This window comes from Xiphophorus maculatus, chromosome 8 (genome assembly GCF_002775205.1).
Source record: "Xiphophorus maculatus strain JP 163 A chromosome 8, X_maculatus-5.0-male, whole genome shotgun sequence".
Lineage (NCBI taxonomy): Eukaryota > Metazoa > Chordata > Actinopteri > Cyprinodontiformes > Poeciliidae > Xiphophorus > Xiphophorus maculatus.
In genome coordinates, this window is record NC_036450.1 from 5,215,818 (window position 1) to 5,232,272 (window position 16,455).

At 39.8% G+C, this 16,455-nt stretch overlaps 1 protein-coding gene across 1 annotated transcript in view; it reads right to left on the reverse strand.

The window, feature by feature from the left end:
* LOC111609486 (NACHT, LRR and PYD domains-containing protein 12-like) overlaps positions 1-16,455 on the reverse strand; it is a 90,909-nt gene that overhangs the window by 33,144 nt on the left and 41,310 nt on the right. Inside the window, exons 10-12 of the mRNA XM_023338227.1 lie at positions 2,390-2,563; positions 678-851; positions 299-472 (exon numbers count right to left, since the gene is read on the reverse strand). Of these exons, the coding sequence (XP_023193995.1) occupies positions 299-472; positions 678-851; positions 2,390-2,563 (522 nt within the window). The remainder of the gene's footprint in view (positions 1-298; positions 473-677; positions 852-2,389; positions 2,564-16,455) is intronic.

Sequence of the window (16,455 nt, forward strand, 5' to 3'; positions counted from 1 at the left end):
GTCAACAGAGCACAATTCTACTTTTTCACCATCATTCACTGCAATTCTTCATTTCCTCTGGAAAACAAGGGATTTCCATTCTCTCCTGATTCCTTTCATTCTTTTGATCATTTTCCAGATGTCGCCCCCTGGTGGAGATCAAACTACTAAATGGATGAAACTGTTAAAATTCTCACTTTATTTCTTTACCTTATGAATTGTTTCAAACTAAATGTTTCCCAGCAGACTGACTAAAGACATTTCTCCCTCTTCCTCCTCTATCAGACCTTCTCTGCTCCTGCAGCAGGTTCCTCCATACCTGAGAGCTTCCAGTCTCCAGTGTGGATCCTTCAGTCCAGCCGACAGCAGCTTCACTCCTGAGTCTCCTGGATGATTGTAGCTCAGGTCCAACTCTTTCAGATGGGAGGGGTTGGAGGTCAGAGCTGAGGCCAGAGAAGCACAGCCTTCCTCTGAGACCAAACAGCCTGATAAGCTGCAGACACACAATTCATCACATGATGAGAATATGAGAACATTGAGGTAGAACAGAAGGTTGGAAATGATTGATGGATGGATGGAATAAATCAGCTATGTTACTTATTTAATAATAAATAAGAAAGCCAAGCACCTGATGGGATCTGTAATTATGTTTCTTTTTGCACCTAACATGCAGCAATTTATCAAGTGCCCATAGTTACCTGAGAGTTTCCAGGTTGCAGTTTGGACTCTTCAGTCCAGCAGAGAGAAGCTTCACTCCTGAATCCTGCAGGTTGTTGTTACTCAGGTCCAGTTCTCTGAGACTGGAGGACTGGGAGCTGAGAACTGAGGACAGAGCTTCACAGCTTCTCTCTGAGAGGTTACAGCCACTCAGTCTGAGGAGACAGAGAGAAAAATCTGTTATTAAACAATTCTTCAAAATGTGTCTTTTTTCCAGTCAACAATGTTCCTCTTTACTGATTTAAGGGACTGTTTTATATATAATTATGTTGCCTTTTGTTGTGAACTGGTTCAGTCTATAGATGGGCCTCCAGCCATGAAGGACTGAACTAAAGGCAACAAGGAGGCTGGCAAGAGAAATATTAAATTCCTCTATGAACTAAATTAATCCCATGTCAGTTTTAACAGAAAGAGTCCAATGAAGTCTGAGAATCAAGGCTGGGCTGAAGAACAGCATCAGGCTTAGTTTGAGGATCAGCATCAGAGCTGGTTTGAGGGAAAACACCAGCTTGAATCAAAGCAGAGCAAATCTGGAATTTCATCTTTTCATTTTTTAACTGTTGGATACAGAGATGGAAAACTGATCAGCAAATGACACAAACTATTTTTGAACAAGAATCAAATTGCTCTATAAAAGGATTGTATAAAAACTCATTTTTTGTTTGAGAAAGAATTATGACAACACTAATGTGGGAAAAAATAGAAACAGAAATGCTCCTAAAACAATCCAAAGACAACCTCATTCTCTTCCTGTCACTGAAACTTTTAAACTTAAAATAATCTACATTTGATCTCAGCCATGTCTCTTCAATACCAATAATATCTGCTTTTTGATGTCATTTATCAGCATATTTTAACTTCTTGTCCATCAGTAAATTGGTTTGTTGTATTTTCTAACCTCTCTCCAACCTCTTGGTTCCACATGGAGCTATATTTGGCCCCCTGCTGCTCTGACTACCATGTCATTGTGGTTCCAGTAGATGGGTCGGTTTCCCAGGTTCATTCAGTACCATGTGGAAAATGGTGCTATATGGTAATAGGCTGTTCTTTGCAAAGTTACACAGTCAAAATTAACAGAAATAATTTTAGTTATTCAACTGTCATAAGAGACAAAATTATGTTCAGAATATCAAGTTATATTTTCACCATGTTATTCATTCACTTATAAATCCCATAGTTCCAAACTAAATATTTAATTGTCAAACTACAAATTTAGCTTCATACTAAATGTTTCCCAGCAGACTGACTAAAGACATTTCTCCCTCTTCCTCCTCTATCAGACCTTCTCTGCTCCTGCAGCAGGTTCCTCCATACCTGAGAGCTTCCAGTTCTGTAGGTAATAAAAGTCAACAACAGTCACATGTACAATGGATTAGGAAGTCTAACAACTGCTGGGAGGAAGGATCTGCAATAATGCTCCTTGTGTACCAGGATGCAGCAATCTGTCAAGTATCCAGAGCTACACTATCAATGTTAGCCTAAACCCAACCTTTCTAAATATCTCTCTTCTTGGTTCATTCAGGCTGCAGTAAAGGAAAACCAGCCATGTTTGTGTCAAGACTTAGCATGGTTACCCATCTCACAGTAAGACATTTATTATTATTTTACTCTAATATTTGAATAACATTAGCATCTTAACTGATAGAATATAATGGACAGAAATCTGGTTTCATCAGGATAGAGAACATTTTACCTGAGAGTTTCCAGGTTGCAGTTTGGACTCTTCAGTCCAGCAGAGAGAAGCTTCACTCCTGAATCCTGCAGGTTGTTGTTACTCAGGTCCAGTTCTCTGAGACTGGAGGACTGGGAGCTGAGAACTGAGGACAGAGCTTCACAGCTTCTCTCTGAGAGGTTACAGCCACTCAGTCTGAGGAGACAGAGAGAAAAATTCATTATTAAACAATTCTTCAAAATTTATGTTCTTTCAAATCAACAATGTTCTTATTGGGCAGAGAAGGAACTATCTTATTTTACATAATCTTTGCATTTGTTGTGAACTGGTTCATTCTACAGTTGGACCTCCAGCCTTAACGGACTGAACTACAGGTAACAAGGAGACAACTAACTATATTAATCCCATTTCAATTTTAACAGTGGAGAAGTTTTGCTGCCTTAATATGTAACACTATATCCAGCTGCTGAAGGAAGCCGGTTTCTTTTTTGAGCAACACCCCCAATGAAGAGACAATGCACCAATAAATACACTGAAACATGAATATTTACCTCATAATTAGCAGATTTTTATCTATAAAAAATACAGTAACAATCTGTGTCCTTACAGAGCTTTGTTGGAGACTTTAACCACTGACAGCAGCCTCAGAAGAACCTCCTCTGAAGCAGAATATTTCTTCAGGTCAAACACATCCAGATCTTTTCCTGATGACACTAAGATGAAACCCAGAGCTGACCACTGAGCAGGAGACAGTTTATCTGTGGAGAGACTTCCTGAACTCAGATACTGTTGGATCTCCTCCACTAGAGAACGATCATTCAGTTCATTCAGACAGTGGAACAGATTGATGCTTTTCTCTGCAGACACATTTTTACTGATTTTTTTCTTGATGAACTGAACTGTTTTCTGATTGGTCTGTGAGCTACTTCCTGTCTCTGTCAGCAGACCTTGTAGGAGTCTCTGATTGGTCTGCAGTGAAAGTCCCAGGAGGAAGCGGAGGAACAAGTCCAGGTGTCCATTTGGACTTTGTAAGGCCTGGTCAACAGCTCTCTGATGGAGAGATTTAAGGTCAGATTTATTAAGTAATGAAGACTTCTTAGATCTTTGTGTTTCTTTCATCACATCAGAACCAGAGTTGATGAAGGTCAGATGAACATGAAGAGCAGCCAGAAACTCCTGAACACTCAGATGGACAAAGCAGAACACCTTGTCCTGGTACAGACCTCTCTCCTCTTTAAAGATCTGTGTGAACACTCCTGAGTACACTGAGGCTGCTCTGATATCGATGCCACACTCTGTCAGGTCTGATTCATAGAAGATCAGGTTTCCTTTCTGCAGCTGATCAAAAGCCAGTTTTCCCAGAGACTCAATCATCTTCCTGCTCTCTGGACTCCAGTGTGGATCTGTTTCAGCTCCTCCATCATACTTGATCTTCTTCACTTTGGTCTGAACCACCAGGAAGTGGATGTACATCTCAGTCAGGGTTCTAGGCAGCTCTCCTCCCTCTCTGGTCTCCAACACATCCTCCAGAACTGTAGCAGTGATCCAGCAGAAGACTGGGATGTGGCACATGATGTGCAGGATTCGTGATGTCTTCATGTGGGAGATGATCTTGCTGGCCTGCTCCTTATCTCTGAATCTCTTCCTGAAGTACTCCTCCTTCTGTGGGTCATTGAACCCTCTGACCTCTGTCACCATGCCAACACACTGAGGAGGGATCTGATTGGCTGCTGCAGGTCGTGTGGTTATCCAGAGGAGAGCAGAGGGAAGCAGTTTCCCCCTGATGAGGTTTGTCAGTAGAACATCCACTGAGGTGGACTCTGTAGCATCAGTCAGGATCTGCTTGTTGTGGAAGTCCAGAGGAAGTCGACTCTCATCCAGACCATCAAAGATGAACAGAACCTGGAAGTCTTCAAAGCTGCAGATTTCTTTGGTTTCACTAAAGAAATGATGAACAAGTTCCACCAAGCTGAACTGTTTATCTTTCAGCACATTCAGCTCTCTGTAGGTGAATGGAAATATGAACTGGATGTTCTGGTGGGCTTTGTCTTCAGCCCAGTCCAGAGTGAACTTCTGTGTTAGGACTGTTTTCCCAATGCCAGCCACTCCCTTTGTCATCACTGTTCTGATTGGTTGATCTCTTCCAGGTGGGACTTTAAAGATGTCTTCTTGTCTGATTGTTGTTTCTGGTCTGTCTTGTTTCCTGGATGCTGTTTCAATCTGTCTGACCTCATGTTCATCATTGACCTCTCCAGTCCCTCCCTCTGTGATGTAGAGCTCTGTGTAGATCTGGTTCAGAAGGGTTGGACTACCTGCTTTAGCAATCCCCTCAAACACAGACTGGAACTTCTTCTTCAGACCAGATTTAAGTTGATGTTGACAAACTTCAGCAAAATGTCCTAAATTAACACAATAACGAAAATCAGATATGAAATAAAATCATCTCTTCAATGTGATTACATCACTTCAGCAAATGTATAATTTTTCTATCATTTCAAATCTCTGCAGAAATGCTCTTACTGCTGTGCAGATGGTCAGCCATCTTTTCCTGCTTCATCCTCCTCAGGAAGTTCAGTGTGATCTTCATCACTGCCTCTCTGCTGCTCCTCCTCTGTTCTTCATCATCACCTTCCAACACCTCATCATCTCTCTGACTCTCTGAGCATTCTGGGTAATCTGGACTCAGAACTTTCTGGATCTTCTTCAGTTCTTTCTTCACAAAAGTGACAATGTTGTCCTCCAGCAGCTGGAACAGAATAATAGATGAAGGAAACATCATAAGCCAAACACCAGATGGATGTTGAACAGACTGACAGTCCTTTGCTCTACAAAGTGCAGCATGAAGGTGACTTTGAACAGAACTCATGGAAACGTAGCTCTTGTACATGTACAGACCATAAATATGGAGTCCAGCTGTGTTTGTTGCTGCTGGGCAGACAGACCACTGTGAACCTCTGAGCTCTGCTGGTCCACTCTGTGGAGGAACCAGGGACAATTAGGAAGTCAGGAAATATTCATCCAGCAGTATTCACAGATGAAATCACCAATATTTCACATCAAACGTCCTTAATATAGAAAAACAGAGCATAACATGAACACAATTTAAAGTCAGAAAGAGTAAGATGATCTACGAACTAGAAGAACCTCTGATGGTCCACATCAGCACAGTTTGAGTTCCAGCAGATCTCACCAGCCACATCATGAAGCTTTCCTTCCCTGCTGAACTGCTCTCACAATGCACAAAAGAACCACGTCCTGATGGACCAGACTGGCTTTACCAGGTATTTCCCAGTGGAAATGTGTCCACCATTAATCTGACAAGGAGCTAGAAAGCAGCAGATTATCATCAGCAACATCCAAACATGAAGATATGAAGGTGTTGTCAAAGGGGTTTGTGTCTGGTGAGGAAGGGGACTACTTCATTATTCTTTCATCTTTAAGGCCTTTACTGGCTAGACACATAGTGGAGTACTTTATTGAATGCAATTGAGCATTGTCCTGCATAAAAGTCATGGTCTTCTTGAACGATGCAAACTTGTTCCTGCACCACTGCATGAAGAAACTCATGTTTAATAATACCAGCTCATACTAGTACCCCACCTCTACCTTGCTGGTGTCTTGATCAGCTCTATTTCAGAACAGCTGATTCAGCTGATGCATGCCTTCTTCTGCAGCCATCAAATACCACAGAAGGCTGTTAATCACCCACAGATACAATCCAGGTGTGTGGCAGAATGGAAAACGGCCAAAAATGCAAGGCGGGGGGGGCCTTAGGACCGGAATTGAGAAACACTGATATAGGGTGTCCTTAGGCCCCACCCTTCCTTATTAAACAAATACACATTAGCTGATATTCAATACGCATTCCATGTTTACTGCTAGGAGTTGAATAATGTGCATAAAAATGATATGGTCAAAACTAAAACTTGCCTAATAATTGTGCACAGTGTAGATGTATGTGACAGAATGGACAATAAAATTAATTACACCCCTTCCCTTTTTCTTACTTTATTTAAAGACTGTTGACTATACTCTTAAGCTGCACTTCTCCTACTTGAACTGAGATGCATTAAACTACAGTTACAGCAGTTTGCCACCAGTTGGCACATAGAGCATGGTGAGCACTCCTGACTCAGCGAGCCAACGGCAATTTAGCGCAGTAATGGCTGGTCAGCGGAGGCGCTCACTGTCGCTCTTGTTTGTTAAAAGGTAAATATCAATTAGCGCTGCTATTTTCATAAATTGTCTCTTACAGGGGAAGTGAGCTAGAGTAAAGAAATGCAATTTTTGTGTGAAAGTTTTTAATGAGTATTTGTTTGAGTTATATTGTAAATATTTATTTATGAAGCGAGCCAACGGCAATTTAGCACAGTAACGGCTGGTCAGCGGAGGTGCTCACTGTCACTCTTGTTTGTTAACAGCGTTCATCAAATAAAATAACCTGCAAAAACCACACTGATTAATCATTTAGTGTGCAACAAAAAGTGAAGCATTCAGACCAGAGAGTTTCTAAACTTGTCATTAGTTTGTTCAGTTCTGCAATGTTGTCTGAAGCTCAAATGAGATGTTTTGAGTCCAATTATATATTTTAGAAGAAAGTGCTGCACCATTAAACTCGTGTAATGAAACAACCCCAAGTCACTGGTTAAGTATGTGTGATTGTTCAAATTACAGCTGAGGATAACTGAAACTATTCATCACTAGAACTGAGGAAGACTTTCAGATAAGACAATAGAACAAGTTAGGAACAAAGAAAGAATGTCCAACTGGTTCCATGTGAAATAAGGTTAAATCACTATGAGAAGGATCACACAGTCCAGTTATGCAAGTAACATGGAACAGAGAACCAATCAGATAGAGCTACATGTGATGCCCACTGGTGTGTGCTCACAGTAGAAAAAAAGGAGCATGCATTTCTTTGACGATGGGTGTAGTAATGGTGTTTCACCAGTAGGTTGCACATGGAGGCTCTGAGCTGCCTGTTGCTCTACCGTTTCTCATAAGCTGAGAGAAGTTGGAGTAACACAGACTGCGTCTCCCGTGTGCTCATTTCCATTTCCATTTTTCAGCTCATCTGCTGCTGACGGGTCCGGAACCCTGGTACCCGTTACATACAGTCCAGACTAATTATTTCACCTTAAGAAGAGGAAAGTGTTTAATGATGGCAACTAATCAAGGGGGGCCAACACAACCTGGTCATATCTGTTAAACATGATGCATGATTAAAACTTTGTATTAAAAGTGTCATGATTTACCGAATTACACTTTATGACAACCATTATAAATATTCATGAAGACTTACTCATGTTCATGACAGATGTTATGTCATGTTTATGACGGTCTTATTCACAACCCGTCAAATAAAGTGTTACCGATTTCTTTGACTGTTGTCATACACACACACCTACATACATAGCCTTGTCGCAATAAACAATAAATCAATCATATGTTAAATGAAAATTATCGACCTCATTTTAATTTATCGCCTTTATCATTTCTTCCTGCATTTTTCACTTTCTACTGATGACTCTGGATGAAAAAAGGCTCAACTCTGATGCTCTCCACTGACTCCTCCCTTCCTCATTTCCTTAGTGTAAGGGAGGAGTGAACTGCTGCAGCAGGTAGTCGGATATGTCCATCTACTCTATCTAAATCTAATAATTATCGAAGGGCAGTACAGTATTCAGACTAAGTAGTCTGTGCTATTTTGGTTGAATGTAGTTTTTATTCCCACTTTGGTTTTATGTTGTGTTTAATTTTTATTCAAGAGCATTTTTTGTTAACACAGACTGAGAGTCCATTTTATTTTTGGTTGTTTTGTTTATTTTATTTACCAGTTCAAGTGTTAAGTGTTGTTTTGAAAATAAAGTAATGAGGTAATAATAATAATTTATTTTTGGCAGGATGTGCTTGCCTCATTATGTCAATTAATCGCTCAGCAAAGTTTGTTGTCATGACAGGCCTACACACACACACACACACGCACACGCGCACACACACCCGCACACCCCCACACGCAAACACATTCACAAGGGTGTAACTTTATGTTGCAAGTTGGTGGGAACGAGGTGAAGTGGGTGGTGCTAATGTACCCACAGTTACTGGAAGACCTTTTCAATTTTTGTGCCAAGAATAAAGCCAGAACTTATATGTGAATGCCATACAGCATTATTCAGTAAATTAGGACAAACTTCCTGATGTGGCTTGTCAGATTAATAATACCTTTGGAAAATAACCTTTTAGCAGGTATTAAACTTATGATTTCACCTGGCGATGGACTTTTCAGTCGTATTCTAATCTATGGGATGAGTCTGTATGTTTGCTCAATGCTTGCCTACAGTCAGGGTCGGCCCAAGGCATAAGCAAACTAAGCAGCTGATTATGGACCCAAGGCCACTAAGGCCCTGATGTGGAAAAATTACAGTTAGGTTACACCTGCTAGTTGTATTGCTATATGTTTATTCTAAGTTCTGTATATTCCCACCAAGTTAAAGCTGGTGGGAGGTTACATGCACGAGGTTGGACGTTAGCTGGCCAAAGGAAGAGATAAAAGCCACGGATATTAAGACTAGAAAACTACTAACAATGCATGGAGGGTTCCATCCCAAATCCAGCACTCTGAGACTGTACACGAGCCGCAAGGAAGGAGGCAGAGGACTAGTGAGTGTGAGAACCACAGTCCAGGACGAAACAACTAAGATCCATAAATACATCAGGGACAAAGCCTCAACAGACAATGTGCTCAGTGAATATCTCAGACAACAGGGAACGGAGGTTGAGGTGCCAGAGATACCATCATGGGAGGACAAGCCCCTACATGGGATGTACCACCAGCAAATAACCCAAGTGGCTGATATCAGTAAATCCTACCAATGGCTGGAAAAAGCTGGACTCAAGGACAGCACAGAGGCCCTCATCCTGGCCGCCCAGGAACAGGCCCTAAACACCAGAGCAATAGAGGCCCAGATATACCACACCAGACAAGACCCAAGGTGTAGGTTGTGCAAGGAGGCCCCTGAGACAGTCCAGCACATAACAGCAGGGTGCAAGATACTGGCAGGGAAAGCATACATGGAACGACATAACCAAGTTGCAGGCATAGTGTACAGAAACATCTGTGCAGAATATGGACTGGAAACCCCGAGATCAAAGTAGGAAACACCCCCAAAGGTGACGGAGAAAGCCAGAGCTAAGATCCTGTGGGACTTCCAGATCCAGACAGACAAAATGGTAATGGGGAACCAACCAGACATTGTCGTAGTGGATAAACAACAGAGGAAAGCCGTTGTGGTAGACGTAGCAATACCAAGCGACTGCAACATCAGGAAAAAGGAGCACGAGAAACTAGAGAAATACCAGGGCCTCAGGGAGGAACTGGAGAGGGCCTGGAAGGTGAAGACCACAGTCGTGCCTGTGGTCATCGGGGCCCTCGGGGCAGTCACCCCCAAACTGGACCAATGGCTACAACAGATCCCAGGAACAACATCAGACATTTCAGTCCTTGGCACAGCCAAGATACTGCACAGGACCCTGAAGCTCCCAGGCCTCTGGTAGAGGACCCAAGCTCAGAGGATAAGAACCACCCGCGGTGGGTGAGAAGGGAATTTTATATATATATGTTTAGTAATAATTTCTGTCATTATAACATTATAACATCAAAACTCACAATTTCACTATGAAGTGATTTGTTTTACAATAATATATATATGCTAGATCAGTGTAATATTCTCTGGACTTTCTAAGTCTGCTCTAAATTAGTAAAAGTAATGAGAACTCCACAGATCCTAAGTAATAATAAAAACTAAATGTTCCTGTTCTGGAAGAATTTTGTCTGGATTCTAAATTTGTTGTAAATTGAGTTTTAGCTATTTGCCTCCATTTCACTAACATTTAATGAATTAAAGACAAAAATTACTGAGATATTTAAATATTTAACTGGTACCTGTACATTTTATCACGCTTAACAACAGATGAGTCAGTCAGCAGCAGCTCTAACCCACGTTCCTCCTGACCTGCCCTCTCCTAAGAGAAATTAAAGCTGCAGTATGTAACTTTTATACAAAAATATTTGTTTTTACATATTTGTTAAAACTGTCATTATGTTGTGACAATATGATATGAAAGATGATCTGTGAAAAATCTATTTCCTCTGACTTTTCCCATTGCTATCTAGAAACAACCAATCCATGGCAGGTGAGTTCTATTGCTGTCAATCACAATCTCATGTGGTGCTGCTCATCCTCCCTCCTCTCGCTCTGTGCTATGCTGCAGCTAGCATAGCCTGTTGTGAATGCTCAGTCTAGTTAGCACAGCTACCAATGACAGCAGAAAAAGGAGTAAAGACATTTTTTATTAAAGTTATATACTGCAGCTTGAGTAAAATGCAACTACATAGCATTTTTTGAGAAGTCTGGATTGTTTTATGTATATTTTGCACGTTGTGTTTCACTGTTGCTGGTGGGGAGAGACATTTCAGTATCTAAAACTAACAGAAAACATTTAAGCAACCTACTTGCATACTGTATGTGGACTGTTGCATGTAAAATTCATGAGCAGTAAATATTGTGCTAGTATCAGTATTGGAACAAAGAAAGCAAGGCAGTAGAAAGCCTTTAAAATTGGGAAGCTTTTTATGGGTCAAATAGACTCAAAACATTTTAACAGCAGCTGCACGGAGGGGCCAATTTAATGTTTTTGTCATGAGGCCCAAGATTCCTGGCGGCGCCCCTGCAGACAGATCCAAATGACTGATGAACTTGCGCAGATTTCTCTGCAGATGCAACCAGGAGGAATTTGTGAGGCTGTATGTTCAGATCCCAGCAGCTGAACTGCTGATATTTTCAGTGAAGTCGTTTAATTTAATTTATTATAAGTTATTGAGGCCACAGTCAGTGGTTTTTATCACTGCGGAGAAAAAGTTAGAAGTTTTATGTGTTATGGGATCTGGATTCACGGTTTAACTAGGTGAATAAAAACTAAACCATGTGGCTGAATTGCCTATGTTAATATGATTATAATTTTACAGGTAAAAATAGTAAATGACATGATTCTGATCATTGATCCTCCTGAATAATGTCCAGCCTTGTTTAAAGAGCAGAAAAATCTGTTTCTGAAACCAACATGTTGGTTTGAAATGACTGAGAGAAGTTTGGTGATCTTAGTGTTGAGCTCTGACATGGAGAAGAACCAGGAATCATTTCCACTCTGACCATCCAAGGAGGTTCTGATGGAGCTTCAATCAGAACCAGATGGTCCGTTAGAGACCATCTGGTTATTATCTTAACTGTGTAAATGGTTAATAATTCACTATGTTGGATGATGTTTGAACCACAGAGATGAAACTGGAATCATAAAATTAATTCATAAAAGCCTTTTTCTTTCAGCATTACTCTGTCTGGAAAATAAATTAAATTTATATTTAGAGAACAATCCAAATATCAATCTAGAAATTAAATTCACTTCTGCCTTTTGTGTTTGTGTGTTAAATTAATATTGGATGAAATAAATGTGTCTGTTTTGTTTGGAAAAATTAAGTTGATGCGAAACAGAAGAAAATGCAGTTAAGTGTTTGTGGCTAAAAAGTTATGTCAATATAATAGTTTATGCAAATGTGTCCTGATTGAAAAGTGAATTTATTCAGCTTATATTTTCCCTGTTATTCATCACCAGTAATTGCTTATGTATGATGTTGAGAACTGGCCAGTAGGGGGCAGTGTCACTACTTGAATGATGATTAAATGGATATCAGGGAAACATCGGATCAAATATTCAGAATTCTGTAAACTAGATTGAAGTGTAGAAGCTCTGGGTAAAGATTGTTAATCTAAACGGACCTGATTAATACGTAGAAGTTCTTTCATTCATTTTTGCGGTAGCAACTATACATTTGGACTTTATTGTCTCCATGGTATCATGTTACCTTGGTGATATCAATGTCATTGATGTAATACATATGAACAAAAAAAACCCTGAAATTCAGTCTAATGTTTTCATGACAACAGAACCCAACAGAACTTGTTATCATCACATGGCCACAATAACAGATATAAACTGAACAGTTACAGCAGTTAGAAACAGCTCACCTCTCTGATGGTGGAGATCCAGGAGATTTAAAGAAAATGATTGCATCCCTTGACATGTCGCTCTTAAAGGACACACAGCTGGGTTCTGGTTCTGGCTCTGGTTTGAGTCTCTGATGGATCCTGACAGAAACGTGATGATTAAAACTTAATCAGCAAAGAGGAGCAGCAGCAGCTTCATCACCACGTCTGTTCTGGCCTGATATAGTGAACGCTGTGTGAAAAGGGCTGTGGACAGTTAGAGATGGTGACCTCACCTCTGACCTTTGCTCTGGCTCTCATCTTCCCCACACAGAGTGGTTTTAGAGGGAGGGACTCCCTCCTCTCTGTCCTCACACTGATCCATGCTGCTGAATTCACATCAGCTCACACACACTTTCTACCTTCACCTGCAGAGGAAACACACATCATTCATCTGCACATCAACTCTGATCATCCTTTACATCATTAGAGCTGGAAAACGATCAGCTGCTCCTCCTCTGATTGGCTCTTCTTCGCTGCTTCATATCAGTGTCAGGTGAATGCAGTCAGACAGCAGAGAGGCAGAGGAAGCTGCCATCAGCTGCTGCACTTCTACTATCAGTCCACTAGATGGAGACATGGAGCAACATTTACATTCACTGATTCAACCTGAACAGGAAGTATTTTAGTTAGTTAATTATTAATCTCTACAACAAGTGTGACCTGAACAAGTGGATTATCTGCTGCATCAAAATCTGACTGAATCAAAGACATTTTAAGAATTATATTTCAATTTGAAACAAAGCAGCAAGAAACTGTTCTGTTTGACATTAATGGCTGAGACTGGAGTTTGATTCCTGGAAATAAAATGATGAATGAATTTGTTTAGAGAATAAAATAAAGAAACATCAACTTTCATCATGTTTTTATTCCAATTCATCACTAATTTAATAATCCTGTAGATTAGCTTTCAAACAGCAGAGATGAAACTTTGAGCTGAATTTAAAAGGGAACATTTTCTCTAAATGTCATAGAACTGAAACAAGTAGAAAAGTTTCTGTAGATAAACTTCAAGTAGAAAACAAAACAGACTTACAGTTTGTTCAAACTGTCCAAAGAGTTGAAGACGGATATCTGAACAACAGACTGAGACCCAACAGAACCACAGGAGAACCAGACTAATGCCACACCTGTACAGAGACACAACAGAACTGGACTTTTACCTGACATAAACAACATGAGTTCAAAGTCAAAGTGTTATAAATGTTGCATAAGTGATTATATGACAGCTCACCTGGTTTGTAGTTTCTTCTTTCAGAGCAGCAGAACCAGGAAGTAGAAGGTCTGCAGTGAAATCAGAGGCAGGTTGATAAATCTTCATGAGACAGGAGAGAAGTTCTGATGAAAATGTTTCATGATGGAGTCATGAGGAGAAATGAGCCCAGAGAAAAGAACAGCTGGTTGCTTCCTGCTGCTGTAACTGGTCAGAATATAATTACAAGCAGAAAATAATCAGAAACATTAAACTAAACTATAATTCTTAACATCACCACAGTACTGCAGCTAAAACCACACATTGTTCTAATGCAGATTATTCCTAAAGCTCCTATATAATCATTGATCATCATGTTAGTGTGGTGAGCAGAGTGAGGACAGTCTCTGTTTAAAACCAGGATCAGCTGAGGAGGTTCTGCTGATCCAGGTTGAAACCCTGATTTCATTTCAATCATCAACCTGAATTTAAAGTCAGAGTCAGATCAAGCAGCAGAGAGGTGGCAGCTTGTTCCAGACTCATTATTTACACATGCAGCTGTTTTCCAGCTGTTCTCCACAGCTGGAGGGAGGGGGGATGTTTGGGAGGAGAGAACCTGAACATTCAACCTCCAGGTTTCACAGCTGGATTCTGACCTCAGCAGCTGGAACAATGACACAGATGAAACCAGTGACTCCTGAAAAATGGGATGTTTGGATCTGAGCAGGTCTGCAGATTCCACTGACTGGGATTTATTCAGAAAATGTCTCAGAGCTGAGAAGAGCTGAGCTTCTTTAGACTGAATGCTGGGAAATCTGCCCTCCTCCCATTCAGTGATGTTCAGGTTCTGAACTTTAAAAACTAAAATCAGTTTGAAACATCAGGAATTTTGTCCACTAATAGTGATAATAATAAAACCAAGCACTTCTGCTGTTAATTGAGTAAAGTCGCCATCTTGTATTTTAAAAATTGTTTCTCTTTTTAACAAATCAAACTGATTAGACTTATTATTTTGAAGCAACAACCATTAGTTTAATTTATTGATTATGTTATTGGCAAACTAATATAAACTAAAACTAATGTATGGAGAAACAAACATGCCTCAGTCAAGATAATCACCATTTATATCATAATTATCACCATAACAACATAAGCTAACAAAGCTAACATCTTATATTCCACAAATATAAAGATTGTAATTTTTAGATTAAAAATATGTAGAAAATTATATATTTATGTCCAGTTTTATTTGCTATAACAGAGTTTTAGGGCCACACTAAGGAAAAATATACAAATAAAATTACAAAGTAAGTGTTTCTGTTTGGTGGGAATATTATTCTAAGTTAACATCTGCTGATCATGTTACATTAAATGCTTGTGAATCTCACCAACAGAACCTGTTTGGGTTAAACACACAAGGTAGGAAGTTGTTTTCCTGCAGCTGCTTGGGAACCAGACTGTCTCTCCATGTTTTGGATCCTTATCCTTGATATAAAACCTGCATGTTGACTCTGCCTGTTAGAGCTTTTCACTCTGAACTGCTTCATTATTGATTGTCTTACAAGCTCTCTGTATTGTGCACAATATACAGATAAACCTGATTGAGTGATTTCATCTAACAGAGCTTGGAAATTCATTTCTTCCACAACAACTTGGTGCCAACCTGGACACTCGGCTCCAGCCTCAAACCTGGATTAGGATTAAAGAGAGACGAGGGCTGCTGGTCGGCTCCACGGCTCCAACGCTGAGATCAACAAACTCAATCCACTGATATCTGGTGAGACTCTCACTCAGGTAATAAATTAACTTAAAAACTCTAAATGACAGAATCTAAAATAGTAAAGGATCTGATAAACCTTTCTCCCTGAGGATTGAGATTGACCAGATTAATAGAGATTACAAAGGAAAAGAATTTAAAAAAGAAGAAAAGTAAGAGAAGAAGAGAAGACAGATCTTTGTAAAAGTGAAAGATTATTTTCTTGAAGATACCTGTAAGGGTGTCTGTCGAAGAAATTGAGAATTTACAGAGATTTTATTGGTTTTCTTGGAAAGCTGAAGAAAAAACCTTGATAGAGTTTTGATGGAACCACAGGTTCTAGGATGAGTCCTAGTTAAAGTCCTTATCGGAGAATAAGGCAGGTATTTACTAGAGTTTTGGTTTTTAAATTCAGGGAACCAAACCTTTAGAGAATCCTAAAGACGTTTATCAGAAATAAAGACCCTCTTAGAGGACTAAGAGGCAGAGCGACCACAAAGCTGATTGGTTTGATTCTGTGAAGACGTTTGCAGCCTAAAGAGGAAATCCCACCTATTCAGAAGAATTGGCCTGAGTGGTTCCAGGGTCTTTTCTCCTCCTCAGGGTGAATTGTTTCACTATATAATAATGAAATAGTCAGAAAAAAGTCTGCATGGTGTGAATGAATGGATAAAAAGTGTCATTTTTCTTGCAGGTGGTTCATTGAAGCTGATCGTTTTGAAAGGAAGAGAAAGAGAATTAGAAGCAGAGGAAGTGAACTGAGGCAAAGAAATCAGAAACAAAGAGTTTAGTTCATCTGGAGAAACACGAGGAAAGTTTGGATGAAAGAGAGAGAACGAAGAGAAAGACAGAAAAATGATAAACAAATGGAAATGCTTCTATTACTGAACATAAATCTTTTGTCAATAAATTACAGGCCTTAATATGTTTTATGTTTTTGTGTGTTTGAATAAGCAAATGATTTTATTCCTTAAAAGGATGAATAATAAGTGACTAAAACAAAATAAACCAAATCGATTTCTATTTGCTTCTTTTTTTC